The sequence below is a fragment of the Somniosus microcephalus genome, unplaced genomic scaffold (assembly GCF_052327205.1).
Source record: "Somniosus microcephalus isolate GS21.2 unplaced genomic scaffold, FLI_Smic_1.0 scaffold127, whole genome shotgun sequence".
Taxonomy (NCBI): Eukaryota; Metazoa; Chordata; class Chondrichthyes; order Squaliformes; family Somniosidae; genus Somniosus; species Somniosus microcephalus.
The window spans coordinates 553,667-573,615 of record NW_028225314.1 but is presented as its reverse complement, the minus strand read 5'-3'; the positions used below and the strand labels follow the sequence as shown (position 1 = coordinate 573,615).

General features: G+C 49.7%; 1 protein-coding gene and 1 pseudogene across 2 annotated transcripts; both read left to right on the top strand.

Annotated features, from left to right (window-relative positions):
• Positions 1–1,032: 1,032 nt before the first annotated feature.
• On the top strand, positions 1,033–2,216 carry LOC147082727 (histone H2A type 2-C-like). Its single transcript, XM_085980351.1, has one exon. It carries the CDS (start codon positions 1,087–1,089, stop codon positions 1,594–1,596), a length of 510 nt encoding a protein of 169 aa, XP_085836477.1. The 5' UTR covers positions 1,033–1,086; the 3' UTR covers positions 1,597–2,216.
• A 440-nt stretch (positions 2,217–2,656) lies between these two features.
• Positions 2,657–19,178, top strand: LOC147082726 (uncharacterized; annotated as a pseudogene). The gene is made up of 3 exons (XR_015076232.1): positions 2,657–2,937; positions 3,620–3,786; positions 17,578–19,178. The product of XR_015076232.1 is annotated as an uncharacterized LOC147082726 (transcript).
• The last annotated feature ends 771 nt before the right edge of the window (positions 19,179–19,949 follow it).

Below are 19,949 nucleotides of genomic sequence, written 5' to 3'. Positions count from 1 at the left end.
CGGGTGAGGTTTCCCGCCTGGCCCATTACAACAAGCGGCACACCATCAGCTCCCGGGAGATCCAGACCGCCGTGCGCCTGCTGCTGCCCGGGGAGCTGGCCAAGCACGCCGTGTCGGAAGGGACAAAGGCGGTGACCAAATACACCAGCTCCAAGTAAAACTCCACGCTGTCCTGAAAGAACAAACCCCAAAACACAACGGCTCTTTTAAGAGCTACCCACAATCTCTCTGAAAGAGCTACACAAACTCATCTCTCTTTAGACACAATTTACTGTAATTATTTCCGTAACAAGTGTGTTTGAGAACGTTTGAAGTTCCAGCCGTAGATTTAGTTTTGAATTCTCAGATAAGCACTTTCACTGCCCGGATCAACCTTAGCGTCGCTGTTGTATTTCCCGTCCAGTAAAGTACAAACATGGTCCCTGATCGCTCTTTCCCTTTGATCTCAGACCCATTCACTTGCAGCGCCTTCCGACAAATTAAAAGCTTGTTTTCGAGATGAGACTCTGATTTCAGTCACCTCAATCTCTGCAAAAACATTTTCATTTTTTTCAATGCCAGTTGGGAGTCAATCCTTTTATTAACCAGAGAATTCCTGCAGTGTAACAACCCAGAATGGGGTTTCTTAGAGACCAGAACGCGGTCAGTTTGAACGCTCTGTCCCTCTTCTCCTCTCACAGAAGGACTCCCAGATCTGGTTTCACTTCCGCAGCAGCGCCTGTGCAAAGGATCACTCGATAATCTGAATCCTCACTTTTACAGAGATTGAGCTGGAATGTGTCCCGTTACAGAATCAATGGGGATTTAATCCCACCCGTTAAAGTTCGATATTGAACCCGGAATTAATCCTGATTGTAACAGCCTGGAATTTGCAAGGGAGAGATGGAAGAAGACAAAAGGAATAAAAAACTGTCTGGAAATCTTTGGCTAATAGTTAATTTATTAACTTAATTCGCTGGGTTAGGAAAATATTGGCGAGCTTTTTGAAATTAAAAATCGTTGGCGGTCTGACTGTTGAGGACAGTTATTTCCACACACTTGCCATTGGCGGAAAAACAGACTGTGATTGGTCACCGGAGAACACCAATGGAATTCACCACAGAGCGACCAATCACAAGTTTGCTGTCTGCATTCCTCCAGAAGGTAGAAGGGCGGCAGATGTGGGCGGAGTTTATCATTATTTCTTTCAACGAGTGGATTTTGGAAATGTCTGGAAGAGGAAAAACCAGCGGTAAAGCTCGGGCCAAGACCAAATCCCGCTCATCCCGGGCCGGACTGCAGTTCCCTGTGGGCCGTGTTCACAGGCTCCTGCGAAAGGGCAACTACGCTGAACGTGTGGGTGCCGGAGCTCTGGTCTACATGGCTGCTGTGCTCGAGTATCTGACCGCTGAAATCCTGGAGCTGGCCGGCAACGCGGCCCGCGACAACAAGACCACCCGCATCATCCCCAGACACCTGCAGCTGGCCATCCGCAACGACAAGGAGCTCAACAAGCTGCTGGGAAAGGTGACCATCGCTCAGGGCGGGGTACTGCCTAATATCCAGGCGGTGCTGCTTCCCAAGAAAACCAGCACTGCCAGCTCCAAGAGCAAGTAAAGTGGACAAGATTCAATCTAATAACCCAAAGGCTCTTTTCAGAGCCACCCACTGTATCTGTGAAAGGGCTGCTTACTATTTAGCCATTTTCGGTAAACTGTCTGTCCAACATGTAGAAATCCAGATCCAGAAACACTGCAGCGGGCTTGCTGTGAGCGAATATTCAGATCAGTGATTCAATATAGATGAGGACTGGCTTCAGAGAAAAACAAAACACACGGAACCCTAACGTGAGCGCAGCACTCAATTAACGCGTTGTTAGGAGAGCCGAATATGAACGGATGTTAAGAACCGAGTATAAAGTGAGTGAGCGGCTACCATTCCTTATTGGGACAATAATTCCATAGGGAGAACGATATACACCCTGACCCATACAAACATTCCCTTTTTATTTGGGAGACAGGATCTAACCAGAATTGCAGCTCTGGTTAATTTTTAAATATTTCAAATAGTAACTGAAGTTCCCACCTGTCCCTGCATTAAGAGCTGGTTTTAAAGGTGAGTATCAGACTTCAGGCACCTCGTTCTCTCTCTCGGATCGATCCCGGTATGTGGAGTTGGATCAATTCTCTCTCTCCCGCACAGTCGCAGTGACGCTCCCTTGCTCTCACGCAGGCGCAGTGCCGCCCCTTGCCTCTTTCTCCCGCGCAGGCGCAGTGCCGCTCCCTTGCCCTCCCGCGCAGGCGCAGTGCCGCTACCTTTCTCGCTCCCTCCGGCGCAGGCGCAGTGCCGCTCCCGTTCTCTCTCTCTCTCTCTCTCTCTCTCTCTCTCTCCCGCACAGTCGCAGTGACGCTCCCTTGCTTTCACTCCGGCGCAGGCGCAAGTGCCGCTCCTTGCCTTCTCACGCAGGCGCAGTGCCGCTCCTTGCGCTCCCACGCAGGCGCAGTGCCGCTCCTTGCTCCCACGCAGGCGCAGTGCCGCTCCCTTGCCTCTTTCTCCCGCGCAGGCGCAGTGCCGCTCCCTTTCTCGCTCCCTCCGGCGCAGGCGCAGTGCCGCTCCCTTTCTCTCTCCCTCCCGAGCAGGCGCAGTGCCGCTCCCTTTCTCCCTCTCTCTCTCTCTCTCTCTCCCGAGCAGGCGCAGTGCCGCTCCACTGCTGATCCTGGGTTTGCTGTGTGCTGGGCCGGGCGGCGCCGGCCGCTCAGAAACAGGCTGGTTGCCCGGATTACAGGGCCCGCTCTGTGACTGAGGGAACTCGGCCTGAGGCTGCTCAGCCCCGAGTTTAGATCACAGCGAGGGAGGCTCACAGGGTCACCGCTCCGGTTAGTAACTCCGCACAGAAAATGGCGCATTTCCGCCCAGAGCAGTGAGAATGGGGGAGTCTCAGGAGGCCGGAAATTCACAGTGAGTAAAATCTCCAAACTAAACACACAGCCCCGCAACTGGGGATCTGAGGAAAATCTCCAAACTAAACACACAGCCCCGCAACTGGGGATCTGAGGAAAATCTCCAAACTAAACACACAGCCCCGCAACTGGGGATCTGAGGAAAATCTCCAAACTAAACACACAGCCCTGCAACTGGGGATCTGAGGAAAATCCCCAAACTAAACACACAGCCCCGCAACTGGGGATCTGAGGAAAATCTCCAAACTAAACACACAGCCCCGCAACTGGGGATCTGAGGAAAATCTCCAAACTAAACACACAGCCCCGCAACTGGGGATCTGAGCAAAATCTCCAAACTAAACACACAGCCCCGCAACTGGGGATCTGAGGAAAATCTCCAAACTAAACACACAACCCCGCAACTGAGGATCTGAGGAAAATCTCCAAACTAAACACACAGCCCCGCAACTGGGGATCTGAGGAAAATCTCCAAACTAAACACACAGCCCGGCAACTGGGGATCTGAGCAAAATCTCCAAACTGAACACACAGCCCCGCAACTGGGGATCTGAGGAAAGGCACAAAATCAAACAAATACTCGGCCTTGAAATTGAATTATTAGTAAGCAGATTGAAAGTCTACATTATATTATTTCACGCTTTCAATATTGTTCTTATTTTCTGCTTTGCCACAATTAGATGTCCCGGTGAGAGATGGTGTGATTGAGGAAGGTGCTCAGCTCGAAGTAAACAGGGATTGTAGACTGCGGAACGACAGCAGGTGAACCAGCACAGGATTGTGAGAGCACCAACCGGAGAGAACCCTTCCGATTCAAAGAGCTTCCAGAGATCGACTGTGGAACAAGGTAAGAGAAAGTCCCATTGACTCAGATACACACTGGTCCTGGTGATGGACTGGGGAGAAAGGTCAGAGAGAGTCCCATTGACTCAGATACACACTGGTCCTGGTGATGGACTGGGGAGAAAGGTCAGAGAGAGTCCCATTGACTCAGATACACACTGGTCCTGGAGATGGACTGGGGAGAAAGGTCAGAGATTCCCATTGACTCAGATACACACTGGTCCTGGAGATGGAATTGGGAGAAAGGTCAGAGAGAGTCCCATTGACTCAGATACACACTGGTCCTGGAGATGGACTGGGGAGAAAGGTCAGAGATTCCCATTGACTCAGATACACACTGGTCCGAGAGATGGACTGGGGAGAAAGGTCAGAGAGAGTCCCATTGACTCAGATACGCACTGGTCCTGGAGATGTACTGGGAGAAAGGTCAGAGAGAGTCCCATTGACTCAGATACACACTCGTCCTGGAGATGGACTGGGGAGAAAGGTCAGAGAGAGTCCCATTGACTCAGATACACACTGGTCCTGGAGATGGACTGGGGAGAAAGGTCAGAGAGAGTCCCATTGACTCAGATACACACTGGTCCTGGAGATGGACTGGGGAGAAAGGTCAGAGAGAGTCCCATTGACTCAGATACACACTGGTCCTGGAGATGGACTGGGGAGAAAGGTCAGAGAGAGTCCCATTGACTCAGATACACACTGGGCCTGGAGATGGACTGGGGAGAAAGGTCAGAGAGAGTCCCATTGACTCAGATACACACTGGTCCTGGAGATGGACTGGGGAGAAAGGTCAGAGAGAGTCCCATTGACTCAGATACACACTGGTCCTGGAGATGGACTGGGGAGAATGGTCAGAGAGAGTCCCATTGACTAAGATACACACTGATCCTGGAGATGGACTGGGGAGAATAGTCAGAGAGAGTTCCATTGACTCCAATACACACTGGTCCTGGAGAGGGACTGGGGAGAAAGGTCAGAGAGAGTCCCATTGACTCAGATACACACTGGTCCTGGAGATGGACTGGGGAGAAAGGTCAGAGGGAGTCCCATTGACTCAGATACACACTGGTCCTGGAGATGGACTGGGGAGAAAGGTCAGAGAGAGTCCCATTGACTCAGATACACACTGGTCCTGGAGATGGACTGGGGAGAAAGGTCAGAGAGAGTCCCATTGACTCAGACACACACTGGTCCTGGAGAGGGACTGGGGAGAAAGGTCAGAGAGAGTCCCATTGACTCAGATACACACTGGTCCTGGAGATGGACTGGGGAGAAAGGTCAGAGGGAGTCCCATTGACTCAGATACACACTGGTCCTGGAGATGGACTGGGGAGAATGGTCAGAGAGAGTCCCATTGACTCAGATACACACTGGTCCTGGAGACGGACTGGGGAGAAAGGTCAGAGAGAGTCCCATTGACTCAGATACACACTGGTCCTGGAGATGGACTGGGGAGAAAGGTCAGAGAGTCCCATTGACTCAGATACACACTGGTCCTGGAGATGGACTGGGGAGAAAGGTCAGAAAGAGTCCCATTGACTCAGATACACACTGGTCCTGGAGATGGACTGGGGAGAAAGGTCAGAGAGAGTCCCATTCACCCAGATACACACTGATCCTGGAGATAGACTGGGGAGAAAGGTCAGAGAGAGTCCCACTGACTCAGATACACACTGGTCCTGGAGATGGACTGGGGAGAAAGGTCAGAGAGTCCCATTGACTCAGATACACACTGGTCCTGGAGATGGACTGGGGAGAAAGTTCAGAGAGAGTCCCATTGACTCAGATACACACTGGTCCTGGAGATGGACTTGGGAGAAAGGTCAGAGAGAGTCCCATTGACTCAGATACACACTGGTCCTGGAGATGGACGCTCCCGCACTCGCCCCCTGACCCTCCCGCACTCGCCCCCTGACCCTCCTGCACTCGCCCTGATGGGGCTCTTCTCAAGTACACCATGTGGTGCAATAAAACACCCCCAGAATCAAGGCCCTGCTCCTGGGGAAGGTGATCAGGCCCCAGGAACCAGTACAAGTGAATAAAGTCAGGGTCAAGGCCCTGCTCCTGGGGAAGGTGATCAGGCCCCAGGAACCAGTACAAGTGAAGCGACTCCTTCTCCCGGAGACTTATTAAACGTGAATACGCCAAGAGTTGACCAAAAATCAGGTTAGTAATATTAATCAAGGAGTCAATTTCTGTTATAAGGAGAGATGATACCTTAGCAGGTTCCTCTAATGAGGCCATATGGGTAGAACTTAAAAACAAAAAGGGGGCAAGCACTTTGCTGGGAGTGTACTATAGGCCCCCATACAGTAAGGGGGAGATAGAGGAACAGATATGTCGGCAAATCTCAGAGGTGTAGAAATAATAGGGTAGTAATTGTTGGGGATTTCAACTTCCCCAATATTAACTGGGATAGTCAGAGTGTGAAAGGCTTAGAGGGTGTGGGATTCTTAAAGTGCATCCAGGAGAGCTTTTTCAGCCAACATGTAGAAAGTCCTACAAGAGAGGGGCGGTACTGGACCTAATTCGAGGGAATGTAGCAGGGCACGTGGTAGAAAGGTTAGTAGGCGAGCATTTTGGTGACAGTGACCATAATTCGATGAGATTTAAAGTAGTTGTGGAAAAGGACAAAGATGGACCGGAAATAAAGGATCTAAATTGGGGGAAGGCCAATTTTAATATGATAAGGCAGGATCTGGCCAAAGTGGACTGGGATCAACTACTTGTAGGAAAATCCACATCAGAGCAGTGGGAGTCTTTCAGAAAGGAAATAGAGAGAGTACAACGCCAACATGTTCCTGTAAAGGTCAAGGGTGGGACCAACAAGCCCAGGGAACCCTGGATGTCAAGGGACATACAAGAATGGATTAGGAAAAAAAGGGAGGCTTTTGGCAGATACAAAGGACTAAAAACACTAGAAGCCCTAGAGGAGAATAGAAAGTGCAGGGGGGTACTTAAAAAAGAAATTAGGAGAACGAAGAGGGGTCATGAAAAAACACTGGCAGGCAAAATAAAGGAAAATCCCAAGGTGTTTTATTAGTATATTAAGGGCAAGAGGATAACCAGGGAAAGAGTAGAGCCCATTAGGGACCAAAGTGGCAATCTGTGTGTAGAGCCAGAAGATGGAGGTGAGGTTTTAAATTAATATTTTGCATCTGTGTTCACTATGGAGAAGGACGATGTAGACATAGAAATCAGGCAGGGGGGATTGTGATATACTTGAACAAATTAGTATTGAGAGGGAGGAGGTACTAGTGGTTTTAGCAGGCTTAAAAGTGGATAAACCCCCAGGCCCAGACGAGATGTATCCCAGCCTGCTGTGTGAGGCAAGGGAGGAGATTGCAGGGGCTCTGACACAAATTTTCAGAACCTCTCTGACCACAGGGGAGGTGCCAGAGGACTGGAGAACAGCTAACGTAGTACCATTATTCAAGAAGGGTAGTAGTAGGGATAAACCAGGGAATTACAGGCCAGTGAGCCGAACATCAGTGGTAGGGAAATTATTGGAAAAAATTCTGAGGGACAGAATTAGTCTCCACTTGGAGAGGCAAGGATTAATCAACGATAGTCAGCATGGCATTGTCAGGGGGAGATCATGTCTAACCAATTTGACTGAATTTTTCAATGGGGGTGACTAGGTGTGTGGATGAGGGCAGTCCAGTTGATGTAGTCTACATGGACTTCAGTCAGGCTTTTGACAAAGTCCCACATGGGAGACTGGTCAAGGAGGTAAGAGCCCATGGGATCCAGGGCAATTTGGCACATTGGATCCAAAATTGGCTTAGTGGCAGGAGGCAGAGGGTGATGGTCGAAAGTTGTTTTTGTGACTGGAAGCCTGTGTCCACTGGTGTAACGCAGGGATCGGTGCTGGGTCCCTTGCTGTTTGTAGTGTACATTAAGGATTTAGATATGAATGTAGGAGGTATGATCAGTAAGTTCGCAGATGACATGAAAATTGGTGGAGTGGTAAATAGCGAGGAGGGAAGCCTCAGGCTACAGGAGAATATAGATGGGTTGGTTGGATGGGCAGCACAGTGGCAAATGGAATTTAACCCTGAAAAGTGTGAGGTGATGCATTTTGGGAGGACTAACAAGGCAAGGGAATACACAATGAATGGTAGGACCCTAGGAAGGACAGAGGATCAGAGGGACCTTGGTGTGCATGTACATAGATCCTTGAGGGCAGCAGGACAGCGAGAAGGCATATGGGATACTTGCCTTAATTAGCCGAGGCATAGAATATAAGAGCAGGGGGGTTATGATGGAGCTGTACAAAATGTTAGTTAGGCCACAGACTGAATACTGTGTGCAGTTCTGCTCGCCACACTATAGGAAGGATGTGATTGCATTGGAGAGGGTGCAGAGGAGATTCACCAGGATGTTACCTGGGCTGGAGCGCTTCAGCTATGAAGAGAGACTGGGGTTGTTTTCCTTAGAGCAGAGAAGGCTGAGGGGGACCTGATTGAGGTGTACAAAATTATGAGGGGAATAGATAGGGTAGATAGAAAAGAACATTTCCCCTTAGTAGAGGGGTCAATAGCCAGGGGGCATAGATTCAAGGTAAGGGGCAGGAGGTTTAGAGGGGATTTGAGGAAAAGCTTTTTCACCCAGAGGGTGGTTGGAATCTGGAACTCACTGCCTGAAAGGGTGGTAGAGGCAGGAACCCTCACAACATTCAAGAAGCATTTAGATGAGCACTTGAAACGCCCTAGCATACAAGGCTACGGACCAAGTGCTGGAAAATGGGATTAGAATAGACAGGGCTTGATGGCCGGTGCGGACACGATGGGCCGAAGGGCCCCTTTCTGTGCTGTATAAATCAATGACTCTATGGTAGCACTCTTGCCTCTGAGGCGTAAGGTTGTGGGTTCAAGTCCCACTCCAGAGACTTGAGCACAAAAATCCAGGCTGACACTCCAGTGCAGTACTGAGGCACTGTCAGAGGTGGCGTCTTTCGGATGAGACATTAAACTGAGGCCCTGTCTGCTCTCTCAGGTGGATGTAAAAGATCCCATGACACTATTTTGAGAAAGAAAGACTTGCATTTATATAGTGCTTTCATGACCAGCAGACGTCTTGAAGTGCTTTACAGCCAATTAAGTACTTTTGAGGTGTAGTCACTGTTGTAATGTGGGAAAGAGCAGGGGAAATATCCCCGGTGTCCGAGCCAATGTTTATCTCTCAATCAATGTAACAAAAGGATAATAGCAAAATACTGCGGATGCTGGAAGTCTGAAATAACAACAGGAAATGCTGGAAACACTCAGCAGGCCAGGCAACATCCGTAGAGAGAGAAACAGAGTTAACAAAAAGATAGATTATCTGGTCATTATCACATTGCTGTTTGTGGGAGCTTGCTGTGCGCTATTTGACTGCTGCATTTCTTACATTACAACAGTGACTACACTTCAAAAGTACTTCATTGGCTGTAAAGCACTTTGGGTCGTCCGGTGGTGGTGCAAGGCGCTATAGAAATGCAAGTCTTTCTTTCTTCACTGGTCTCACCAGCGACCTCTTCTGGCTGATGGTTGATTGACAGACGGGCTGGAGGAGCGAGCCGGCGGCGGGTCCTCCAACCAATCGGGGAGCCCGAGGGACGGGACTGGCGCCGGCTGATTGTCTGATCCGCAGGGCAGCGAGTTTCTCCAGTCCCTTGTTCAGGGCCCGGGGCCCGGGGAGGCTGTGGGCCTTTATTCCCCTCATTGGACACAAGGCTCTTTGGCTCACAACACACTGGCTCAGGTTTTAATAGAGACTTTTTAAATTCATCAATAAAAGCAGATAAACCCCGTGCTTCTGTGGAACAAACTTTCTAATATTTTATAGAATCATAGAATGGTTACAGCACAGAAGGAGGCCATTCAGCCCGTCGAGCCGTGCCGGCTCTCTGCAAGACCACTTCAGCTAGTCCCACTCCCCGCCCTTTCCCCGTAACCCTGCAATTCTTTTTCATTCAGGTACTTATCCAATTCCCTTTTGAAAGCGGTGATTGAATCTGCCTCCACCACCCTTTCAGGCAGTGCATTCCAGATCCTAACCACTCACTGCGTAAATTTTTTTTTCCTCATAGAGTCATAGAGTTATACAGCACAGAAAGAGGCCCTTCGGCCCATCGTGTCTGTGCCGCCCATCCATCCCTGTCCAGTCTAATCCCATTTTCCAGCATTTGGTCCATAGCCTTGTATGCAATGGCATTTCAAGTGCTCATCCAAATGCTTCTTGAATGTTATGAGGGTTCCTGCCTCTACCACCCTTTTGGGCATTGAGTTCCACATTCCAACCACCCTCTGGGTGAAAAAGTTCCTCCTCAAATCCCCTCTAAATCTCCTGCCCCTTACCCTGAATCTATGCCCCCTTGTTATTGACCCCCCTACTAAGGGGAAAAGTTCCTCTTTGTCTACCCTATCTATGCCCCTCATCATTTTGTATACCTCAATCAGGTCCCCCCTCAGCCTTCTTTGCTCCAAGGAAAACAACCCCAGCCTGTTTAGTCTTTCTTCATAGCTAAGGCGCTCCATCCCAGGTAACATCCTGGTGAATCTTCTCTGCACCCTCTCCAAAGCAATCACATCCTTCCTATAGTGAGGCGACCAGAACTGCACACAGTACTCCAGCTGTGGCCTCACCAGCGTTTTGTACAGCTCCATCATAACCTCCCTGCTCTTATATTCTATGCCTCGGCTAATGAAGGCAAGTATCCCATATGCCTTTTTAACCACCTTATCTACCTGTTCCGCTGCCTTCAGGGATCTATGTACATGTACACCAAGGTCCCTCTGACCCTCTGTACTTCCTAGGGTCCTACCACTCATTGTGTATTCCCTTGCCTTATTTGTCCGTCCAAAATGCATCACCTCGCACTTTTCAGGGTTAAATTCCATTTGCCACTTTTCCGCCCATCTGACCAACCCGTTTATATCGTCCTGTAGCCTGAGGCTTTCCTCCTCGCAATTGACCACCCCACCAATTTTCGTGTCATCTGCGAACTTGCTGATCATACCTTTTACATTCTCATCCAAATCATCTATGTAGATCACAAACAACAAGGGACCCAGCACCGATCCCTGAGGTACCCCACTGGACACAGGCTTCCAGTCACAAAAGCAACCTTCGACCATCACCCTCTGCCTCCTGCCACTCAGCCAGTTTAGGATCCAACGCGCCAAGGCACCCTGGATCCCATGGGCTCTTACCTTCTTGACCAGTCTCCTATGCGGGACTTTGTCAAAGGCTTTACTGAAGTCCATGTAAACCACATCCACAGCATTTCCCTCATCCACCCCCCTAGTCACCCCCTCGAAAAATTCAATCAGATTTGTCAGACATGATTTACCCTTGACAAAGCCATGCTGACTATCCCCGATTAATCCTTGCCTCTCCAAGTGGAGACTAATTTTGTCCCTCAGAATTTTTTCCAATAATTTCCCTACCACAGATGTTAGGCTCACTGGCCTGTAATTCCCTGGTTTATCCCTGCTACCCTTCTTGTATAATGGTACTACATTAGCTGTTCTCCAGTCCTCTGGTACATCCCCTGTGGCCAGAGAGGTTCTGAAAATTTGTGTCAGAGCCCCTGCAATCTCCTCCTTTGCCTCCCACAGCAGCCTGGGATACATCTCGTCCGGGCCTGGGGATTTATCCACTTTTTGGCCTGCTAAAACCGCTAGCACCTCCTCCCTCTCGATGCTAATATGTTCAAGTATGTCACAGTCCCCTTGCCCGATTTCTATGTCTGCACCGTCTTTCTCCATAGTGAACACAGATGCAAAAAATTCATTTAAAAACCCGCCTACATCATCTGGCTCTACACACAGATTGCCACTTTGGTCCCTAATGGGCCCTACCCTTTCCCTGGTTATCCTCTTGCCCTTAATATACTTATAAAACATCTTAGGATTTTCCTTTATTTTGCTCGCCAGTGTTATTTCATGGCCCCTCCTCGCCCTCCTAATTTCTTTTTTAAGTATGCCCCTGCACTTTTTATACTCCTCTAGGGCTTCTTCCGTCTTTAGTCTTTTGTAACTGCCAAAAGCCCCCCTTTTATTTCTAATGCATTTTTGTATATCCCTTGTCATCCAAGGTTCCCTTTGCTTGTTGGTCCCACCCTTGACCTTTACAGGAACATGTTGGCGCTGTACTCTCTCTATTTCCCTTCTGAAAGTCTCCCACTGTTTTGATGTGGATTTTCCTATAAGTAGCTGCTCCCAGTCCACTTTGGCCAGATCCTGCCTTATCATATTAAAATCGGCCTTCCCCCAATTTAGAACCCTTATTTCCGGGCCGTCTTTGTCTTTTTCCATGACCACCTTAAATCTCACCGAATTATGGTCACTGTCGCCAAAATGCTCTCCTACTGATACTTCCACCACTTGCCCGGCTACATTCCCCAGAATTAGGTCCAGTACCGCCCCCTCTCTTGTAGGACTTTCTACATGTTGGCTCAAAAAGCTCTCCTGGATGCACTTTAAGAATTCTGCACCCTCTAAGCCTTTCACACTCTGACTATCCCAATTTATATTGGGGAAGTTGAAATCCCCCACTATTATTACCCTATTATTTTCGCACTTTTCTGAGATTTGCCTACATATCTGTTCCTCTATCTCCCCCTGACTGTTTGGGGGCCTATAGTACACTCCCAGCAAAGTGCTTGCCCCCTTTTTGTTTCTACCCATATGGCCTCATTAGAGGAACCCGCTAATATATCGTCCCTCCTTACAGCAGTAATTGACTCCTTAATTAATATTGCAACACCCCCTCCCCTTTTACACCCCACTCTGTCTCGCCTGAAGATTCTATACCCCGGAATATTGAGCTGCCAGTCCTGACCCTCCCTCAACCATGCCTCCGTGATAGCAACAATATCGTACTCCCATGTGTTCAACAACAACTTCAGTTCATCCACCTTATTTGCAAGACTCCTTGCATTAAAATAAATGCCTTCCAGCCCTGCCATATTCCCTTTTGCCTTCACATATTTGCTCTGCCTTCCCAGCTGACTTGTTTTTTCCTCTGTATTTGGCTGTAAATCACCCCCTACTATAGCTCCACTCTGTACCCCATCCCCCTGCCAAGTTAGTTTAAACCCCCCCCAGCAGTGCTAGCAAACCTCCCCGCAAGGATATTGGTTCCCCTCTGGTTCAGGTGTAAACCGTCCGACTTGTACAAGTCCCACCTTTCCCAGAAGCAGACCCAGTGATCCAGGAAACTAAAGCCCTCCCCCCTGCACCATCCCTTTAGCCACGCATTCATCTGTTCTATCTTCCTATTCCTATACCTACTAGCATGTGGCACGGGGAGTAATCCAGAGATTACAACCTTTGAGGTCCTGCTCTTTAATCCTTCACCTAGCTCCTTAAATTCTTGCTGCAGGACCTCATCCCTCTTTTTACCTATGTCGTTGGTACCAATGTGGACCACGACCTCTGGCTGTTCACCCTCCCCCTCCAGAATGCCCTGCAGCCGCTCAGTGATATCCTTGACCCTGGCACCAGGGAGGCAACAAACCATCCTGGATTCACGTCTACGGCCACAGAAACGCCTATCTGTTCCCCTTACTATAGAATCCCCTACCACTATTGCTCTCCCACTCTTTTTCCCCCCTTCCTGGGCAGCAGGAGCACCCCCAGTGCCAGCAAGTTGGCTGCTGCTGCCTTCCCCTGGTGAGTCATCCCCCCCAACAGTATCCAAAGCGGTATACTTGTTTGAGAGGGGAATGGTCACAGGGGTCTCCTGCACTACCTGCCTGCTTCTATTGCTCCGCCTGGTGGTCACCCATTTCCTGTCTTCCTGTGCAGCCCTTCCCTGCGGTGTGACCAACTCACTAAACGTGCTATCCACGACCCTCTCAGCATCGTGAATGCTCAACAACCCATCCACCCGCAGCTCCAGCGCCTCAATGCGGTCTGCTAGTAGCTGCAGATGGATGCATCTCTGGCACACGTGGTCATCAGGGGCACCGGGGGTCCCTGAATTCCCACATAGAGCAAGAGGAGCATATCACGGGGCTGGGCTCACCTGGCATGACCTTCCCTTTACTTAATTTAAATTAATTTACTACCACCAATTAAAAATATCTCTAAGGCGCTTGTATAGTCTACCAACAGTCCCTGCTACACCAGAAAAGACCCTAGTAACTATAAACTACAGAGTTAAAGTTTAAAAAAGAGAAATACTCACCAACCAATCACTTACCTGCTCCCTGGTGACGTCACACTCTGATTACTTTTTACCTCTCTCCTCTGCTGTTGATTTGGTCGGGCCTCACCTCGCACTGCCGCCGATTTGAATCTGCCGCCGCTTTTAAGCTCTGCCGGTCACTGCCCCTTCACAGGTCCGATGCTCTGATCGGGCCTCACCTCGCAACTTCGTTCTTTCGTTCTTCTGCCAATCACCTTAAATCTGTGTCCTCTGGTTCTCGACCCTACCGCCAATGGGAACAGTTTCTACTCTGTCCAGACCCATCATGATTTTGAACACCTCTATCAAATCTCCTCTCTACCTTCTCTGCTGTAAGGAGAACCACCCCAGCTTCTCGAGTCTATCCACATAACTGAAGTCCCTCATCCCTTATCCCTGGAACCACTCTTGTAAATCTTTTCTGCACCATCTCTAAGGCCTTCACATCCTTCCTAAAGTGCGGTGCCCAGAATTGAACACAATACTCCAGATGAGACTGAACAAGTGTTTTATAAAGGTTCATCATAACTTCCTTGCCTTTGGACTCTGCCTCTGTTTATAAAGTCCAGGATCCCATATGCTTTTTTAACTGCTTTCTCAACCTGCCCTGCCACCTTCAACGATTTGTGCACACAAACCCCCAGGTCTCTCTTTCATGCACCCACTTTAGAATTGTACCCTTTAGTTTATATTGCCTCACTTGGTTCTTCCTACCAAAATGTATCACTTTGCACTTTTCTGCATTAAATTTCAGCTCCCATGTGTCCGCCCATTCCACCAGCCTGTCTATGTCTTCTTGAAATCTATCACTATCCTCCTCACTGTTCACTACACTTCCAAGTTTTCTGTCATCTGCAAATTTTGAAATTGTGCCCTGTACCCCAAGTCTAAGTCATTAATATATATCAAGTAAAGCAGTGGTCCTAGTACCGATCCCTGGGGAACACCACTGTATACCTTCCTCCAGTCCGAAAAACAACCATTCACCACTACTCTCTGTTTCCTGTCACTTTGCCAATTTTGTATCCATGTTGCCACTGTCCCTTTTATTCCATGGGCTTCAACTTTGCTGGCAAGCCTATCATGTGGCACTTGTTGAACGCCTTTTGGAAATCCATGTGCACCATGTTAACCGCATTGCCCTCATCAACCCTCTCTGTTACCTCATCAAAAACCTCAATCAGAATCAGAGCGGCCGGGCCCAGCGGACGTGCGGCCAGAGCCCCGGCACCAGGAAACCCAGAGTGCAGCGCCTCCCCCATCCGAGCCGCCGCTTCCCGGTTTCTTCAGCCGGTTCCACCAAGTCCGACTCGGGCCAAAGGACAGGAGCCAGGCTCCCAGAATGGCCCACGGCCCCGGGCAGCATGCGCACTCTCAGCGGGGAAATCAGCGCATTGGATAGAGCGGTTTCTGGGGCACGGGGGATTGTGGGTGCTGCGGCCGCCATTAGTCAGCGGCTGTCGGGAAGGGTTTTATTTCAGGCTGACGGAAGGTAGGTCCCTGGCCGCCTGTGGAGGTCTTTTTGTTGCTTCATTGTTGAGGATGTAACTGGGAAAATAGATAAGGGAGAACCAGTGGATGTGGTGTATTTGGACTTTCAGAAGGCTTTCGATAAGGTCCCGCATAAGAGATTAGCGTGTAAAGTTAAGGCACATGGGATTGGGGGCAAGGTATTGACTTGGATAGAGAACTGGTTGGCAGACAGAAAGCAAAGAGTTGGAATAAACGGGTCTTTTTCCGAGCGGCAGGCAGTGACTAGTGGGGTACCGCAGGGATCGGTCCTTGGACCCCAGCTATTCACAATATATATATTAATGATCTAGACAAGGGAACTAGATGTAATATCTCCAAATTTGCAGACGACACAAAGCTGGGTGGGCGTGTGTGCTGTGAGGAGGATGCCGAGAAACTACAGGATGATTTGGACAGGTTGGGTGATTGGGCAGAAGCATGGCAGATGCAATATAACGTGGATAAATGTGAGGTTATCCACTTTGGTGGCCAAAACAGGAAGGCAGATTATCATCTGAATGGCAATAGATTGGGAGAAGGGGAAGTGCAACGAGACCTGGGTGTCCTTGTGCACCAGTCACTGAAGGTAAGCATGCAGGTGCAGTAGGCGGTTAAGAAGGCAAATGGTATGTTGGCCTTCATAGCGAGAGGGTTTGAGTACAGGAACAAGGATGTCTTGCTGCAATTGTACAGGGCCTTGGTGAGACCACATCTTGAGTATTGTGTGGAGTTTTGGTCGCCTTATCTGAGGAAGGATGTTCCTCCCGTGGAAGGAGTTCAGTGAAGATTCACCAGGCTGATACCTGGGATGGCAGGAATGACGTATGAGGAGAGATTGGGACGATTGGGCTTGTACTCGCTGGAGTTTAGAAGAATGAGAGGGGATCTCATTGAAACTTATAAAATTCTGACAGGACTGGACAGACTAGATGCAGGAAGGATGTTCCCGATGGTCGGGGAGTCCAGAACCAGGGGTCACAGTCTAAGGATAAGGGGTAGGCCATTTAGGACAGAAATGAGGAGGAATTTCTTCACCCAGAGAGTGGTGAACCTGTGGAATTCTCTACCACAGAAGGCAGTAGAGGCCAATACATTAAATATAGTCAAGAAGGAGTTGGATATATTTCTTAAGGCTAAAGGGATCAAGGGGTATGGGGAGAAAGCAGGGACCGGGTACTGAACTTGGATGATCAGCCATGATCGCATTGAATGGTGGAGCAGGCTCAAGGGGCCGAATGGCCTACTCCTGCTCCTATCTCCTATGTTTCTATGTTTCTATGCTTCAGTTTGAGCTGGAGTGGAGATGGAGGAGAAGCTGCTGGGTTTAACCCCCAGTACTTCTGAGCCCAGGAGGACCCAACAATTTCCAATGTGAGACTGTCAAAGGAGGTGGATTCTAGGGGAGATCAGGTTGTTACACAGACACTGTCCGTACAATGTAAAAGAGTATTGTTTTAGGAACAATATTTCTGTACAGGCTTCTAATCCAGTTTACATCTACAGATTTGTTTCAATTCATTCTTGGGATGTGGGCGTAGCTCGCAAGAGCAGCAAATATGGCCAATCCCCAGTTTCCCGTTGAGAAGGGGGTGGTGAGTCACCTTCTTGAACTACTGCAGTCCGTGTGGTGAAGGTATTCCCACAATGTTGTTCGGTAAGGAGTTCCAGGATTATGACCCAGCAACGATGAATATATCTGAGTCAGGATGATGTGTGACTTGGCGGGGAACTTGGATGTGATGGTGCTCCCATACAACAGCTGCCCTTGTCCTTCGAGGTTGTGGGTTTTGGAGGTTCTATCAAAGTTCTGGTCGAGTTGCAGATGTATAAAGTTCCTTTCCTTCGCCCCCTCCCCCCTCTCTCTCTCTCCTCCCATAGAGGCCAGAGTCTTGTGTAGGCCCAGACCAGGTGGCGGATTCCCTTCCCTGAGGGACATCAGTGAACCAGTTGGGTTTTTATGACAATCTGGCAGCTTTCATGGTCACTTTTTTCTAGTGCCGGCCCCACAATTGACCAGATTCATTGAGCTCAGTTTCACAACCTGCCTTTGATTTCTTGTGGGTTGTCTCTCACACTCCCTGTTTTAAATTCATTTTACAAGGCACTGGAAGGGGAGGATTTACAGACGGTAAGCTCAAACCAAACATCACTTCAAGATCTGACAGAGTCACTCGACTCATCGGATCTGAATATCACCGGCCTCTGAACATGGAAGCAAAAAGCACCGTTCACAGTGGGGAGAAACCGTACACGTGTTCTGTGTGTGGACGAGGCTTCAGCCGATCCTCTGGCCTATCGAGACACAAGCACAGTCACACCGGGGAGAGGCCGTTCACCTGCTCTGAGTGTGGGAAGGGATTCACTCAGTCATCCCACCTACTGACACACCAGCGAGTTCACACCGGGGAGTGGCCATTCACCTGCTCTGAGTGTGGGAAGGGATTCACTCAGTCATCCCACCTACTGACACACCAGCGAGTTCACACCGGGGAGAGGCCGTTCACGTGCTCTGAGTGTGGGAAGGGATTCACTCAGACATCCCACCTACTGACACACCAGCGAGTTCACACCGGGGAGTGGCCATTCACCTGCTCTGAGTGTGGGAAGGGATTCACTCAGTCATCTGAACTTCAGACACACCAGCGTGTTCACACCGGGGAGAGACCGTTCACCTGCTCTGAGTGTGGGAAGGGATTCACTAATTCATCCAACCTGCTGAGACACCAGCGAGTTCACACTGGAGCGAGACTGTTCACCTGCTCTGAGTGTGGGAAGAGATTCACTAATTCATCCAATCTGCTGATACACCGGCGAGTTCACACCGGGGAGAGGGCGTTCACCTGCTCTGAGTGTGTTCACCTGCTCTGAGTGTGGGAAGGGATTCACTAATTCATCCCACCTGCTGAGACACCAGTGAGTTCACACCGGGGAGAGGTCGTTCACCTGCTCTGAGTGTGGGAAGGGATTCACTAATTCATCCCACCTGCTGAGACACCAGCGAGTTCACACTGGGGAGAGGCTGTTCACCTGCTCTGAGTGTGGGAAGGGATTCACTAATTCATCCCACCTGCTGAATCACCAGCGAGTTCACACTGGGGAGAGGCCGTTCACCTGCTCTGAGTGTGGGAAGGGATTCACTAATTCATCCAAGCTGCTGAATCACCAGCGAGTTCACACTGGGGAGAGACCGTTCACCTGCTCCGTGTGAGGGAAGGGATTCACTCTGGCATCCAAACTGCTGACACATCAACAAGTTCACACTGTGGAGAGGCCGTTCACCTGCTCTGAGTGTGGGAAGGGATTCACTCTGGCATCCAAACTGCTGAAACACCAGCGAGTTCACACTGGGGAGAGGCCGTTCTCCTGCTCCATGTGTGGGAAGGGATTCACTCAGTCATCCGACCTGCTGAGACACCAGCGAGTTCACACTGGGGAGAGGCAGTTCACCTGCTCTGAGTGTGGGAAGGGATTCACTGAGTCATCCAACCTGCTGACACACCAGCGAGTTCACAAGTGACTGCAGGGGTTGGATTCTGCTGTTATTGCTGCTGTTAATCACATTCAGGACTGAACCATATTCATTCTGACAGTTGGGGTTTGTTTCTGCTGATGTTAATAACCCCTATAACTGGGCTGGAGTTTAATATTCTGGATAGATGTCAAATAAACGAGCTTTGTTTTAAACACATTATTGTAGATTTCCTTCTTTCCCACCTGAGTGTTTAGCATCACCTGGCTGGAGCTCAGAAAGGACAATCTGGGGGAGGATTGTACAGCAGGAACAGAACTCCAGCCTGGACACAGTCCTTCAGGGCCACACTGAGAGGGGCAAACGGCACTTTGGTCTTTCTTGTCTCTCTTCACTGACAGCAAAGTTGCCGTGCGGGTTAATCTCGAGGCGGGTGAGAAACATGTCCCAGCCGCTCTCTGCCATGGTTCAGAGCTCCTAGGCACGGAACAGAAGGCTCCTTTAGGAATGTACCCCAGTGCTTTTTTTTTAATGGCCTTATTAACGTGTGTCGCTACTTTTAGTGATTTGTGTATCTGTATCCCTGGATCCCTCTGCTCCTCCAGCCCATTTAGACTCTTAGGGGGAAATTCGGTGGCGCCCCCTATGGGTTGCTAATGTCACCGGGGTTAATTTTAGTGCCCCGAAAAAGTTAGCGCCCCTGCGCATTAAATTTAGTGGTAACGCCCCAGGCAGGGTGCTACTGGAAGCACTCCCCACCCTCTTGAGGCGCGACCAGTGAATTTCACGGTGCTTCATGGAACAGCGCCACGCCCGTCGGCACATAGCACCGTGTCATAGCAGACCTCCCTCCCTGATTAAAGGGGAGGAGCCTAGCACTGCGCACACCAGGGCCCTGCTGGACCACCAGGGAGCGGGGTGTCGGATCAAGAGGAGCGCCGGGCTGTGCGATCACGGCCGACACCCCGAAGAAGAAAGGAGAAGGGGGCAGGTGCTGGCAGTCG

Coding starts and splice junctions, on each gene's coding strand:
- LOC147082727 (XM_085980351.1), top strand. CDS start 1,087: ATGGAATTCACCACAGAGCGACCAATCACAAGTTTGCTGTCTGCATTC.